At 36.9% G+C, this 14,909-nt stretch overlaps 3 protein-coding genes across 19 annotated transcripts in view; 1 reads left to right on the top strand and 2 right to left on the bottom strand.

Annotated features, from left to right (window-relative positions):
- The window catches only part of LOC131357445 (aryl-hydrocarbon-interacting protein-like 1), a 10,189-nt gene extending 7,636 nt beyond the window's left edge, over positions 1-2,553 (bottom strand). The window contains exons 1-3 of the mRNA XM_058396417.1: positions 2,512-2,553; positions 2,052-2,240; positions 1,700-1,876 (exon numbers count right to left, since the gene is read on the bottom strand). Coding sequence (XP_058252400.1) covers positions 1,700-1,876; positions 2,052-2,240; positions 2,512-2,553 — 408 coding nt within the window. The remainder of the gene's footprint in view (positions 1-1,699; positions 1,877-2,051; positions 2,241-2,511) is intronic.
- Positions 1-6,453, top strand: part of drp2 (dystrophin related protein 2) — a 171,416-nt gene extending 164,963 nt beyond the window's left edge. For all 10 annotated transcript variants that reach the window (XM_058396900.1, XM_058396894.1, XM_058396899.1 and 7 more), the window contains one exon: positions 1,075-6,453. The gene's annotated coding sequence lies outside the window, so the exon portion shown is untranslated. The remainder of the gene's footprint in view (positions 1-1,074) is intronic.
- Positions 6,321-14,909, bottom strand: taf7 (TAF7 RNA polymerase II, TATA box binding protein (TBP)-associated factor). 8 transcript variants are annotated; one of them, XM_058396905.1, is made up of 13 exons: positions 14,756-14,909; positions 14,447-14,572; positions 13,812-13,888; positions 12,267-12,345; positions 12,028-12,161; positions 9,825-9,948; positions 9,658-9,716; positions 9,466-9,538; positions 8,753-8,863; positions 8,330-8,524; positions 7,793-7,905; positions 6,874-6,933; positions 6,321-6,620 (listed from the first exon to the last, which is right to left on the bottom strand). In XM_058396905.1, exons 2-13 carry the CDS (start codon positions 14,463-14,465, stop codon positions 6,576-6,578), a joined length of 1,089 nt encoding a protein of 362 aa, XP_058252888.1. In that variant the 5' UTR covers positions 14,466-14,572; positions 14,756-14,909; the 3' UTR covers positions 6,321-6,575. The 8 variants fall into 8 exon arrangements, with proteins under 8 accessions (XP_058252888.1, XP_058252890.1, XP_058252891.1 ...); XM_058396907.1 differs by having other exon boundaries at positions 14,447-14,490; positions 14,756-14,908; XM_058396908.1 differs by having other exon boundaries at positions 14,447-14,514; positions 14,756-14,900.

Raw genomic sequence — 14,909 nt, 5'->3', positions numbered from 1 at the left:
TGGTGCTTGCTATGCAAAGCATCACTATTACTATTCTTCATACTTACTACTTAGTATTATAATAATAATTATGTTGGCTTGAAAAAGATTATTAGTGCATAGCAAGTGGTGCTATAGCCTAGGCCATCTTTATGTAGATATATATTTTTCAGATCCTCAGAGAGTTCTTTGCCATGAGGTGCCATGCTGAACATACAGTGACCACTATGAGAGAGTGTGAGAGCGATAACACCAAATTTAACACACCTGCTCCCCATTCACACCCAAGACCTTGTAACACTAACAAGTTACATGACACCGGGAAGGGTAAATGGCTAATTGGGCCCAATTTGGACATTTCCACTTAGGGGTGGACTCACTTTTGCTGCCAGCAGTTTAGACATTAATGGCTGTGTGAGGAGTTATTTTGAGGGGACAGCAAATTTACATTGTTATACAGGCTGTACACTCACTACTTTACATTGTAGCAGAGTGTCATTTCTTCAGTGTTGTCACATGAAAAGATATAATAAAATATTTACAAAAATGTGAGGGGTGTATTCACTTTTGTGAGATACTGTAAGCTTACTGTAGACATAGCCACTTGGAGACTATCACACTTTCACAGATCTGCCGTTACATCTGTCAGCTTGTGACAGCAAGAAATTAGTGTCTATAATGAACTCAGAACCTACACTGACCTAATAGTTCCTCATGAGCCCTTGGTTGCTATTGTTTGAGACAATGTCTATTGTTAAAAGTGCTATACAAATAAATTGAATTGGATTATTCTGATCTTATTGAATTAAATTATTTCTGATCTAGGGGATTTATGGGCATTAGAGTGTTTGCTGAACTGGAATGTTTGGATGCTGTCACCTTACGACTCTCACAAGTCACTCAGGCTTGCCGACTGTGGAGGGGATGGACACTTTATGTCCCAGAGATCCCTCATCCCTCATCCCTCAGCTAGATTTGCCAGAGTCCCTGTCTGCACTTTACACATAATGTACATTGTCTTCAACCATTACATGATTACAAGCATACCTAATATTTTTCTCTCTCTCTTTCTCTATCTCTCTTTTTCACTGTCAGAACTGTGAGTCTGTCTGTCTGTCTACCTGCCCCCCCCTCTCTCTCATCACTTGGTGATGCACACTGCTGCTGGGGATGGATCCAGGACCACTTAAAGACAAGCCATCTTTCAACTGCTGTTGCGGCAGTCAGCTTTGTGTTTGGGTCTTTATTAGTGAACATTTGAAGGAAATTTGAAGTGTTAAGTCTATAATAACTCAGAAATTACAATGACCTATTACTTGCTCAGGAGCTCTTGGGTGCACAATTCCACTTGACTATAAACAATAACAGGAAGGTTGTTGTTTACATTTATGTTATTATGTTATCCCTTCTGAGCCTGGTTCCTCTCAAGGTTTATTCCTCATATCATCTCTTCCTTTCCACCATTGCCTCAGGCTTGCTTATTAGGAATAAACATTACCAGTAGCATAAGGTGCCTCTGTTGCTCTTTGGATCATATAGTTATCAAAGCTAGACTTTCTAGAGTTTCTGCTTGAAAAGTTTTACAATAAAGTTTCTCATACGATCCCATAAGCATTTCTCTTTGAGCCTTGAAATAACAGTGTAGGAGAAGTTAGCTAAATACATGGCATCCACATTTTTCCAATGCTAACAACATTTAGCATGTTCATGTTCACGTTACCCTTGACTGGATGGTACGTAACAGCAGCACAGCCTCCTTGTATTTCTCAGATGCTTCATGATAACATTTCTTTTTAACGAGTGTGTTGCCTTGTTGGTGAAGGGTGGGTACAAGCTGCATCTTTTCATCCTTCTCCATGAGCCAAGACTCATGAAGGTAAGAGAATGGTGCACCGACCTGAGCATGAACGAATAGGGCAGAGGCAACAGACAATAGGGAAAAAGATAAAGAGAAGCAGAGAGCAGGGAGCAAGAGAATAAGCAATCCAGTTTACTTTACTGGAAACAGCTTCACCCTGTGTTTTCACATGATTGCCTAACATTCTGCTTTGCATTCATGTTTGTAATCCTACTGAGATTAGCTCCATGATGAAGATTAGAGGTTGTGGTTCCCTCATCAGCTCATCAAGCTCAGGAAAGCCTGTGGAATGGTAGGTGAACACATTGCCCACACCACACATGTGCTTCTGGCCTTCTAGTGGGTCTTTGCCCTGTGCAGCCAAACGTATCCCTTTGGAAACCAGGGGATAGAGACCTGTGTGCTGTGCAAAAATAAATAAATAAATATATTTTAGCAGAACAATGCTTTTTTAAATCCACAACTATGTCTTATTTTGGTCTTTGTACATGGACAGAAAGATTTAGAAAGCAGAATATATTTTAGAAAGTAAAGGGAACCTCAGGAATACATGTAATAATCCAGAAAGCTGATCCAGCAAGCCCTAAATTATAATTAAATGTCAGAGAAACATGACAGGAAGATTTTAAAGAGAGTTGTAAGAGATTTGGCTTGCTCTGAGCTACTGCACTTACAATGGCATCACACCAAAACTGTGCCACCTCGCCAACCCTCATGGAGGTTAACAGCACCTCCCACACTTCCATCTTGAACATTTTTCCCACAAAAATTTCTGTTGGCTGCTTATTTTTGCGACTGTCGTCGATCACTGTCCTTTCAAAATTGTCCAGTAGTGTCTTGAAATGGAACACCAACTTTGTGTAAAGGAAGACAGAAATAGAAAAACAGTAGATTAGTAGAGAAGATGGAACATGTTTTCCGGCCTTCTATTCCCCTCACATTCTGTGAATCACTAAACTGAATGCATGTGTGGATATTTTTGTTTCAGAACTCCTTTTGAAATAATTCACTTTAATGTGCTGAGGCCAGATGCTTGGACAAAGCAAAAAAGAAGAAAACCTGCAAAATGTCAAATACCAACTAAGGACCAGAAATAAGACAATGGCTAAGGTCTTCTTTTTAGTGATTTTATGAGCCAAGTGTTTTGAGCCACTACATAAAACCTAAGCAGCATATTAATCATCCATTGAAACATATCTACAAGAGACTGAACAAGACAAGTGTAAGACATAAATCCAGCTAGAATAAATGTCTCATTAAAAAAGCATATATTGTTAGAGATATTCAATAAAGATGTCCTTTGTCCTACCTTAGTACCGTTTGGAAAGTAAGGTAGATGTCCCTGCCCACCATGGAGAATAGTTTTTTTCACTCCATGATGATTAAATAGGTATGCTTCCTCCATTTTTATATAATTTTATATACAATAGTCCAAAAAAAGTCTGAAAAAGTAAGTGTGCTGTATGTGCCTGTTTTAAATCCTCTGCACTCTGTTTATTAACATTCAGGGGTGAAGAACATGCTAGAAACAGCAGGCTGCTTTCTGACAGATGGGTGGATTAGCAGGTTGAGGATGACCACTTTAATCTGTTTCACATAATCCCCTAAGACACAAGTGTAATCCCCAGGAACAAGTACAGGACTTGGTAACTAAAAACTGTAACTCAGAAAGCAGGAGGAAATTAAAAAAAAAAATTAATATCACGCTATATAGAGACTAAGCAAATGTATGTGCAAAATACCCAATGATATTTAAAATGGGAGTTAGTAGTAGTGGAGGGTAAACTAATGCCTAATGTCTTCCTTACCTGCTCACTCACTTTTGGTGGACAGCCTCCTCAAATTGCAGTGTCCCACACTCTTCCTCATTTCTTTTTAAATAATGTATTTAAAGGCTTGACATGATGTTTGAATGAATGTTTACTTTTTCAGAACTTTGTCTAGACTTGTTAGCCAGTTGGTTCTCTATTATGATATGGGTCCTCCAAGGAACAGTTGCCTTTATACTGAGATTCTGTGGCACTAATTGCACATTGCAAGTGGACTACAGTCATCTAATTATTAGACTTCTGAAGGAAACTGGTTGTTCTAGAACTACTTTAGTGACTGAAAACTATATTATCCCCCCCCCCACTTCAATACTATATTCTGCCTAAAAGTAGTGTGTATCTATCAAGAATTATTTAGCCATTGATTAAGTAGTTGGCTTTGATTAAGTCCATAATAATCAGGTATAACCTTTATGATAATCATAGTCTTTATAATAATCATGCAGAATTATTAATAGTAGCGTGCTAGCGTAATAACCACACTGAGACTAGACATAGAAACGAGAAATTTATTGGAACATTAGGAGTTACAGCTCAGTCAGTCAGCCTATCCAGTGGGATCAGTGGGACCGGAGGGTCAGTTGTAGAAGACGGGACCTCAGGTTCCTGAGGAGAAGTTGGAGAGTAATCAGTGGGAGAAACTGGAGGCGAATAGACAGGAGAAGATTGGGGAATATCGTGAATACTGTAAGGCAAAGGCACAAATCCAGGAGAACGTTGGGGAATGTCAGGGGAACTAGGAGGTGAAGAAGAGTCAGAGGAAGAATCATCAGAAGAGATCTCAACAGGGAAATCCTCAGTTTGGACACCTTGAGAGGTAGTACGTGTCCAATGCCAGTAGAAGGTCTGAGTAGACTGATCACAGGTTGTGGGGTGAAATTGGGTGCTCTGATCAAGACAGATGGTATCTCTCACGATGTGGTGAGCGAGGTGAGGAGACTCAGGAATAGAGGATTCAGATAGGTGTTCCAGGAAACCAGTAAGCTCAATGGCCAGGCAAGACAGCTGATACTGGCGATAGCTTCACAGAGCACTCCTGGGACCTCTCCGGAAGATACAGGCTGACTGAGCTAGAAGGAAGAATGGGAAATGGGAAGAGATGAGTGAGGTGCATATTGCGTGACTATGTAATCAACAAGAGAGCGCATGCACTAAGGCAAGAGGAAAACAGTGTGGGGACCTGACACTGGTAGGCGGCTAGGGGAGACAATAGCATTGGAATACCAGTAACCAACAGCGATGAAAAGAGGGAAGGATATGAGGCAGCATAATGGCAAGGCTTATTTTAAAAAAATAAAAATAAAACTTAGATCAAGCAGGTAGAGAAAAGTCAGAATGACATAGAGGAAGAGATCAGGCTACTTACACATTGTTGTGGAGGGCGACGTTTGAGGTCAGGATGATCTGAGGAAGCAACTTGGGAGGTGGCGGTCAAATGAAGTCGATGAGGAAGTGGCGCTTATAAGTAAGTGCTATTTTTTGACTTAGCCTAAAAATAAGGGGAACTGGAGAGGAGGATGGTATTAATTTAGGGGAGGTATCGGGACGAATATGAAAATAATGGGAAATGGTAAAACGTATGTAAATTAAGGAAGGAGGGATTAAAGTAGCCATACACTGAATATAATGGGAAATTGCTGGAAATATTTAAATTAGAGAAAAGGAGGCGCCCTGGGGCACCTGAGGTATAAGTAGAGGGGAACTTTTCGGGGTTTTCAGACCAGCTGCTCTCTTCAGAAATGCATGTTGTTGACTGCATGGCTGAATAAAGAAACCTGCTTCTTCTCATCTGCTGACTGAGATCTCCATTTTATAAAGTTTTTATAGTTTGTTGAGTTCATTGGGTAAGATTATGGAAAGCTAAGAGAAATAGACACAATCTAAAATTCCACCCTGTGATACGTCCACTCGGAGGGGGCTCTGAGTTCCAACAATTGCAGATTGCAACTTGAATAAATGACTTTTCTTTTTATTGGGGAGAGGACCTCTTTATGTTATGGTTATGTATCACAGTATGTTAGGCAGGAATGAAAGTGGCCAACAAGATGGATGCCTTTTTCTGTAACAAAAAAAGTAGGAGCTTAAGAGATGCCAATTATAATTTATACAAGAATGTATTTTTTTTACTATTATATAATGGAATGTTAATACTATAATTAAAGTTTAACAAACCTGTGTAGTTTTAGCTTCACTAAATGCCTCACAACCATTTTTTGAAGTGTAAAATGATGCAAGCTCAGAACTAAGGTAATGTCATTAGCACAATTACTGACCATGGTAGCAAAAAGTAGAATGAGCATGTAAATAATAGAAAAGGATTCAAGATGGAACCCTGTGTGTACCCTTCATTAACGGTCAAAGTGTGTGACTAATTGATACTGACAATAAAATGCTGTCTGTAGGTAAGGAAGTTCATAAGCACAGTTGAAGCAGCACCATAAAGATTAAATGTATATAAAACTTATGACTGAAGGAATCAGAAGCAGCTGTGAACTTGACAAGGGGCAGGATGCTAACAAGACTAGAATACGAAAATATGGTGTTTTTACAACAGAGAAGGCCAGAATATACCACAGTGAAAAGATACAAGTATAATATGTTCATTTATCTGTGATACCAATGGCTGCCAACTCAAGGACTAGACACCCATGCTCTAAGATTTCTGTAGTTTAATTTTTTAGAACCACTTCAAAATGTTTATTTAATCAATCATTACATTACATTCCACCTTTCATGTCCTCCAAGCTAACATTTCATTATGAGTGGAGGAAAAAAAATAAAATAAAACAGGCCACAAGGGTAGGTCTAGATTAATATTTAACAACATTAGACTAAATTAATTCAATAAAAGTATTGTTTCCAGCACTGTTCATTCTGAAGAGAGATGAGATTGCACTGCCCTCTATTGGTCATTTTTCAATCAGTGAGTCCAGCTGCTCTTGCAGGGAAGCCAGCTGTTGGAATGGAAACAAAAGATGATTGATAGCTAGCTGTGCTGCAGTACTTGTGGGTTAAGTAGATAAAGATTAATTAGACTTCCAAAAATTAGATTTATTTTTCAACATATTTCTTCAAGCATAAACAAACCCCCATGGTCAGTATTATGGCAGTGAGGGTTTAAACATGAAATACACTTGTTTACCTTAATGATTGAGAGAGTTGAATATACTGCACATTATTTAGGTTTTCGGATATATGGCATTTTACCTTTTCCATTTCACACTCTTCTTCACGGATAAAGTCATTCAATAGCGCCTGGAAGCGGGTCTGCAACAGAGAGTGAGAACGAGTGAGAACAAATAGTTAAATGTTTGACAAATAAATCAAGAATGAAAAGCAACAAAAAGTAGTGTAGTGTGTGTCCCTCAATGTGTGTATAAAGAGGTATGTCATTATGTTGCTTACTGAAGGGGAATGATCCTAAGACATACAAGCACTGCCACTAAATCATCTAATTACCACTAGGTAGGGACTGCTGTGTCCAGGGTTGGGGTTAGGGGCAAAGTGTAAAATGGACGGAAGAGGATATATATTTCTAGACAATTGTGTCCACAAACCTTTGGACATATTGTGTAAAGTAAGGGGGCAAACAGGTATTTAGTATCTTTTTTTATTATTAAATATACTATATTAATTTGCAAATATTCTTTTCAAATTTACACACACCAGGTATAGATTTGAATTTGTACATTTATACATAAATCGTTCAAAGGAGCATTTACACAATCCTCTAAATTAAAAAAAAAAACAACTTTCATATTGTACTTGTGCTCCTGAGATTATTGTAAATTTATGCACAATAAGCCTAACTAATGTAATTTCATTTTCATGGATTATTGCACATTTATATACTGAACAACCATCAAATTTAGATTTTTATTTGTATTATGTTTTCAGCGATTAGCACATGCCCACATCCAGAGCAACTTATAGAAATGCTATAGTCTATCAAAATCACGGCCTCATGCTAAGTTACTAGGTCTGGAAACAAGAATATAAGCAAGAAAAGTTTGTGAAAACCAGTTGCATATATGTATATATACAGATAGTGTGTGAAAGATTTTCAAATATCTGAGAAATTTCCAAATGACAAAGATACTATGCATATTTTATGTAGCAGCCTCACCTTTAGGGCCTGATTCTCGACTTTCATGATCAAATCTTCCTGCTGCTTTTTGCGTGCTCGTGTCTCCTGCAGTTTGGCTTTGAGGTTGTTGATCTGTACCTGGTACTCCATCACTGCAGATTAATGGCAAAGAGTTAAGCTCCCTCTCCAAAGATGTCAAGTCCTATTAATTTGAGGCAATTGGCTCTTATGTCATTTTATTGGCACACCTCTATTGCAAGTGAAAACAAATAACTTCAGATCAGAACTGTTACCAGAGAAACAGTATTTGTGAAGCTGTTTAATGTGTGCCATAAACTGCAAGCAGTTACAGATTTCAGAGTGCTGTCAGGCACCTATTTGGACCAGAAGAGATCTGTCAAACCACTGGTTGATGTGTCCTACCAAAAGTCTGCTACAGGCACAAGACATAAGCTGTTCATTTTGTCACCCAAATTGCTGAATCTAGTAAGCTGGGTTCTGTCTGCCTTCTGATTATCTGCCATTAATCAAACTCTGATCTTAGCAACTAATGCTGAGAATGCACAACCATCATACCTATTTGGTTGTTCCTGTTGTTCTCATCTCTTCCTCCATCAGACTCGTTAAGCTTCTCATTAAGATGACCCACCATGTCATCCTCTGTATCCATGATGTTGAGGTCTTCATCTTCATGCCTGTCACCATCATCATCCTCATCTTCACTGCTACTGCTGATGTCATTAAATATCTCTCGCAGCTCATCTCGTGGAACTGGAGAAATACAAAAAGAGTCAAATACAGTGTTAGAAGTATAAATCTTAGGGGCAATGAATTCCCAGGAATAAAACTATGTCTTGATGGAAGTGGGTTCATTTTTATCAAGTCAATTTTGGACACAAATCTATAATTATATGCTGCAATTTAGAACATGTAAATGGACCCTGTTTCAAAGCAAAAACAGTGCATGTTTATAATTTATTCTTTGTAAGTGGAAATTACCTGAAGAGTCATGGCCCTTGTGCCCAGAGGTTCCAGGAGAGGAGTCCAAATTGGACAGCGATAAATTATTATCGGTTTCTTTTGTCTCATCCTCAGCAATGACCTCCCATCCTAATAGCTGAGTCAAGGTAACATGCCAGTACTCCCATTTTGATGTTCTTATTGATGTACCTACCATAAACAATGCATTCTAAATGTGAAATCAGAATTAGAGATGGGAAATGATGCAAGTGATGTGTTATATATATATATTTTTTTGTGTTTTGATATTTTCTGTTGTGCCAAAACAGAATGTGTCATACACACCACACTCACACTGCAAATGTTCAAATATATTCTGTTTTCCACCAGCTTGTTCCATTAATTGCTGTACACAAGACTATGTCTACAGTTAAATATGTACTTTGACATACTTAATTTTACTACTTAAAGGACTACATAATATTTTGAGTGACATCTCTCTAATGCTTGGATAATATAATTCATTATGATGTCACTACTAAATGTAAGCGCTACAGCTCAACTTTGGCAGCTGGTGTTAGAACTGTGCATCACATTCAATTAATCTGAAATTAATTTTAAAAAAATAGCAAATAGGCTATATGCTAAGCATAACATTATAGAAATATAGCTTATTTGACGGTGTAATGAGTGCCTTGAACATAAGGAAAAGTAACAGTCACAAAGAGAGCAAGGGGGACACAAAGGGATACGGACACTGACAGCTTCAGCATCTGTGCTTAGGAGCCTCTTCACCTCTTTTTCCACGTCTGGAGACTCTATGTACTGCAAAACATTGCAGCTTAGAAGGTTAGAATTTAGCTGTGATGAATCTAAACAAAGTGTGCTTGAGCGTGTGCACAAAATAAATGGACACCATAAAAAGCGAAACAATACAAGGTTACCTTCTTCTTTGCCGTTTTCCTAAATCGCCTTTTTCTTGTGTTCTTCAGAGGGCAGGTAACTGGAAAGAGACAAAATATAATGTTAAATAAATTTAATCCATCCATAATGTGTCTATTATGTATATGGTCTTTATCAGCACATTTTATTACAGGAAGCAGAAACTTACTGCCATGATTCCAGATGAACTTCTTGTCTTTGTCTTTATCCTTTTTTTTGGTCTTCGAGTCTACAGTCCCAGTGGGCTCCTCTAAAGGAGGGTAAAGGTCTCCATCCAGCGTGCAAACCAACATCTAGAGACAAGAGATTTGTATTTCTCCTCAAATTAAGATCCTACAGACTAAAAGAATTCAAATTATTCAGGTGGTGCTGAACCCAGGCTAACATATAGCTCTGTTTCTTTGTGGCTTAGTCCTTACTTGTTTTAAAGTGTTTGAGGTTTATTCAAAACATGCATAAGGTGAACTAATGATAAAAAAAAGAAAGAACAACCCTTTATCAAAGAGCAATCAACAAGACAAGAGTCTCTAGTACCACAGAGATTAAATCAATTAAATGTCAGTCAAGGAAAGTCCTATGTAACTGAAATAGTTTATGTCTGGCCACACAAAATATAACCCATTATAATTACTCAATTCTAATTGTTACACCATAATTTTAATGATCATTTAATCAATATTCATTCACATAAGTTAAGTTATGCACATAGCTGACTGATGTCACTGTTAAAAAAAGATAAGCAAATGGTCTCCCTTCTTGACCACTCCAGACAGCCTCCAATCACTTTTACCATGACCTTTAAGTGCTGCTCATAGACATGACACTTGTAAGAGCTGTTTAAAAAAAAAGAAGACGACATTTTTAGGAATGCCAGATCTTTATGAATTACACTGGACACTCTGCAAATGGTAAATCTGAAAGCTTTTATTTCTCTGGATTCAAAACTATAAAGCTGACTTACAGTTAAGTCCTAAATGAAGCCTCAGTTTGGCACATTCTCAACTCAAACGTGCATGATGAAGTGACAAGGAAAACTGAAAATTTTAGGAGTAATATGGTCTATGCTGATGTAGACAGAATTTGTTTGCTACACTAAGAATTAACTGCATGTTCTGCTTTTGTTTCCTTGAACCTTACTGTCTTATGACATGCATCAAACTTGAGGAAGTGACAGAAAAAGTTGAACAAGAATACTTCAAAGTGTGTCTTCTGGTGTGCACCAAGACTTTAATAGTGCATTGTGATCTGTTAATGCCTTTAATGCTCTTAGGTCCATTTGGGCAGAGATTTAGGTGAAGAAACTTGGTTTCCCCATTCTCTAGGAAAACCATATACAGCAATTAAAAACTTGTGACTACATCTTATCTAAAACAGCAGAATCTTTCTAATTATCATTACTATTAAAAATATTTGCAAAGTGTTAGATTTCACACTTAAGGGCTATTAACATTTGTTGTTCGTTTTGTCTTTCATCCAAAACAGTGTCTCTTGGTTTAAGTGCCATTTTTGATCTTCAGCAAAAAAGGTCAAAAACATTACTTTTTTTTTTTTTTTTTTATCTATGAATGGTATTCATCTCTTCAGCACAGTTCCAGAGGCTTCAAGGCCCACCGAAGCTGCCAAGACCTCACTAAGATGCTTTCTGCTGATTTAACAATTTACCTACTGATGGTAAACTCTATAAAACCTTATACTGTAGCTGAACCTTATACCTTGTACTTAAACCGTTTATATACAATGATCCATAACATCAAAACCACCTGCTTAATATTGGGTAGATTATGCTTGTCCCTCAGATGCTCATTTTATGGAATCTGGGGAATTCAGAGGCTACGTTTGAGTTGAAAAAACATTTTCCTCATCAGCGACCTGGTGGAATGGCTTAAATCCCTTAGCCACTGTACAGGACCTTTTTTGTCATTCCTGACAAATTGATAAATGATAAGTTATTGTGGTCTAATACCACAATAAGCTGAAGCTGTGTTTCAGTTTCATTGTCCAATTCCTGTATATACATAGACAAATGTGTATTCAGGAACGGTTTGAGGAACATGACCAATGTGTTTACACAAGGAAATCAAAACAATATTAGGTGGTTTTAATTTTACGGCTGATCAGGTGTATATTCACATTTGGCTTGACTTTAGCCGAGAATTATACAATTTAAATGTATAATCTATTACACTGCCCATATATTTTTGGATGTCCTGTATCTTTCATTCCCCTGTTTATGTGTATATGGATGAGATAAACAAATTGTATTGATTAAGTATGTTGTAAGTTATACTAAGACAAATAAAAGGGTAAGACTGACATGCTGGCTTAACCACTAATGAAACAAAAGTTTTCTTTAAAAAGGTTGCTGGTGTTACCTGACAGACATCAGCAGTCTTATAAAAAGTCTTCTTGTCAACTGTTTTTAAAGACTCCAGGATGCAGGGTAAATCTACTAATTTACAAGCTAAAGGGACGCGGTCCACTCTAACAATTCCATGGCGGCCATCAGCTAAGAAATAGAACAAATAGTGTTCAAGTTATTGTTACATCTTCAAATGATTAAAAAATATTGTTACATCTTAGTCTTTTCTTAAAGCCATTTTAGTGAGTATACCATGCAACTCTATGGTGAGCCTGTCCTTAAGATTCATGCTGCCAGATTGGGCAATTCGTCTCACTGTAGAGGCATACTCCTAAAAGTAAAACACTGAGTTAGCAACAGACTGAAAAAGATAGGTAGAAATGTTATTGTTCTTGAGGGATTTTGCAGGTTTTAGAAGTCATTAAAATATTTAATTAAGTCAGTAAAATCCTGGAATGCTTTACAGCAAACATGACCAGCCAATGTGGGTGAACAGAGTTATATCTTATATAATAGATATTTATCAGACTTTTTTTTAAAAGTAATATTATTGAGAAAGTCGTCTTATACCTGGTAAATACTGTAGATAAATAACTAGGAGGAGTCAAACAGTCTGGACCCTATTCATGAGTCAGTTCAGTCTTTGGGCAATGGTTTGGGCCATATAATGGCTCATCTATTAAGCTCAATTTAATAGAAAATTTAAGCTCATATACATAAACTAATACGAATACCTGTACATCTGCCCAGTTATTTACTATTCCAATCAGCCAATTGGGCATTGGGCTACAGCACAAAGCATAAAATTATAGATACATGTATAGGGGTTCAGGTAATGTTCACATCAAAACTGGTTAGATTGAGTCTGTGCAATGATAGCCTTCTGCTGTTGTAGCTGTTCCAGCTCTGTATACATTAGATGGCAAGTAAATGCTTGTCTATTTTATTTCAGGAATTACTATGAATAATAACTTGCACATTTTCCTGCTTAGAGAATAGAACTGAATTGTAAGTCTAAGGGCAGTTTGTGTTGGCCATCTATATGTGAAGCTCACATTTTAGAAGAGTTTTATTAATTTTTGAATGTAATTCACTTTTCAGAGATTTTACTACTTTTTCAGAGAGAATAATATTTGTTCTGCATTATCAACATAGAACAAAACATTGTATGAGGAAGGTGTGAGTAAATGAATTTACTATTTATTCTAAATCCTGTGCTTTAATTCCAGAGATATTCTTTCACCTGTACATCACATTATTCAAATGAATACAGTATAGATGTTTATTCATTATTAATGAAACTTAATGAGTTTTAAAAGCAAAAATCACAAATAAAATAAGGCAGCACAATGGGTAGAAAATAGAAACTTTTTGAATGAAAATTTTTTACAAGAGGGGGAGCTTGTCAGTACACAAAAAATAAATGTAAATAAACCACTTAGATATTATACAAGTGTGCAGGAAGGTCAGGAGGACATAGGTTCTCTCATGTGATGCATGCCACAAAATATACATAAAGCTGGAATATTTCTTAAAGATAAAAGCTACAGCAGACTGGTGATACAAGATAATAAATAATAACAAAAAAACTATTATTATTTCGTAGTAGTAGTATAAGCAATCTGTAATGATAGTGGGAAAAGGTTTACATATGGACGGAACAGTGGATTCAGTACATTTTTTCATTTCAATTTTTAATGAATACAAAGTGGGGATCATACATGATTACCAATAACACTTAACTGAGTCAATTCTAATTTAAAGTAATTCTGCCACATTTGTCTAATAAGTGCATACCTGAGGTAGCCGCAGAACAAACTGGCTTTCCAGTTCATAAGGAGCATCTTCCTTGTTTTTGGAATTAACTTTTCCAGCTGCAAAAGAGAAATTTTCATGTATTTCCACATCATGTAAATAAATTCATTAGCAGCATGCCTACAGTAAGCATTTTATTCTGCTCAGGTAAAACTGAAGCCTATTCCTGATGTGATGCCAGTCCATACTTTCTGAATCTTTACAATAAGGTTTGGTTAAAAAAAAAAAGATCAGACTTGCATCCATTACAAAGGAAGGAAGAGGAACATAGTTGTTTATAGGAACATGGCTTGATTGGACCTTCAGTCTTGCATCAGGACTCGTTTGTCCTTGCACAGATTCCACTGGCTGTCTTAGAATGAAGACTAACACCTCTCTCTTCAGTCATTTAAAATAGTAGTCTATTTTTAAAAAAATTACTTGTTTTATTTTCATTCTGTACTAATTTCAACTCTTAAGAGGGTTTTAGCTCGATGTTGTTCTTAGAAACTGGTGCTCCTTATAGGGACTACAAAGCTTTTTCGAAGTCGCTCTGGGTAAATGCAAATGCAAATGAATGAATGCAAATAAGTGAAATTTAGGTTAGTGTAAACGTCCCCCAAAAGGTTGGTACCTACCTTTCGTTTTAGAAGCCATGATCTTATCCTGTACGTTACTTCTCCTGAAATGGTATGTCGTTGGTTATCTGGTGATTTTTTCAGGTGAAGTTTAACTCGAAAGTTAGCAAACAGGAAAACAAATTCCTGCAAACCATTACATATTTTACAAAGACAGCTAATGTTAACACATGAAAACTGCCTACCTTAAATGCTAACTTATTTACAGTTAGCCAGCAAACTACGAAGATTAGCTATCCTAACAATATCATGATCTATTCCATTAGCTACTTAGCCATAAATCTTCAAGGCAAACATGAATAACATTACCTGAAATATTTAGCAACTGTATGTTAAAAAACTGGCGATTACTGGTTAAACCTGATCGGTTATCAAGTGGGATTGACTTGCGAGACTAATTTACTAAAATAAATCCGGTTTCTTGGGGGAAAAAAAAAGAAAAAAAAAAAAAGTCTTTGTTCTC

Source organism: Hemibagrus wyckioides, linkage group LG08 (genome assembly GCF_019097595.1).
Source record: "Hemibagrus wyckioides isolate EC202008001 linkage group LG08, SWU_Hwy_1.0, whole genome shotgun sequence".
In the NCBI taxonomy this organism is placed as follows: Eukaryota; Metazoa; Chordata; class Actinopteri; order Siluriformes; family Bagridae; genus Hemibagrus; species Hemibagrus wyckioides.
Note: the sequence above shows the minus strand (reverse complement) of the source record. Positions and strands in the feature narration are given on the sequence as shown.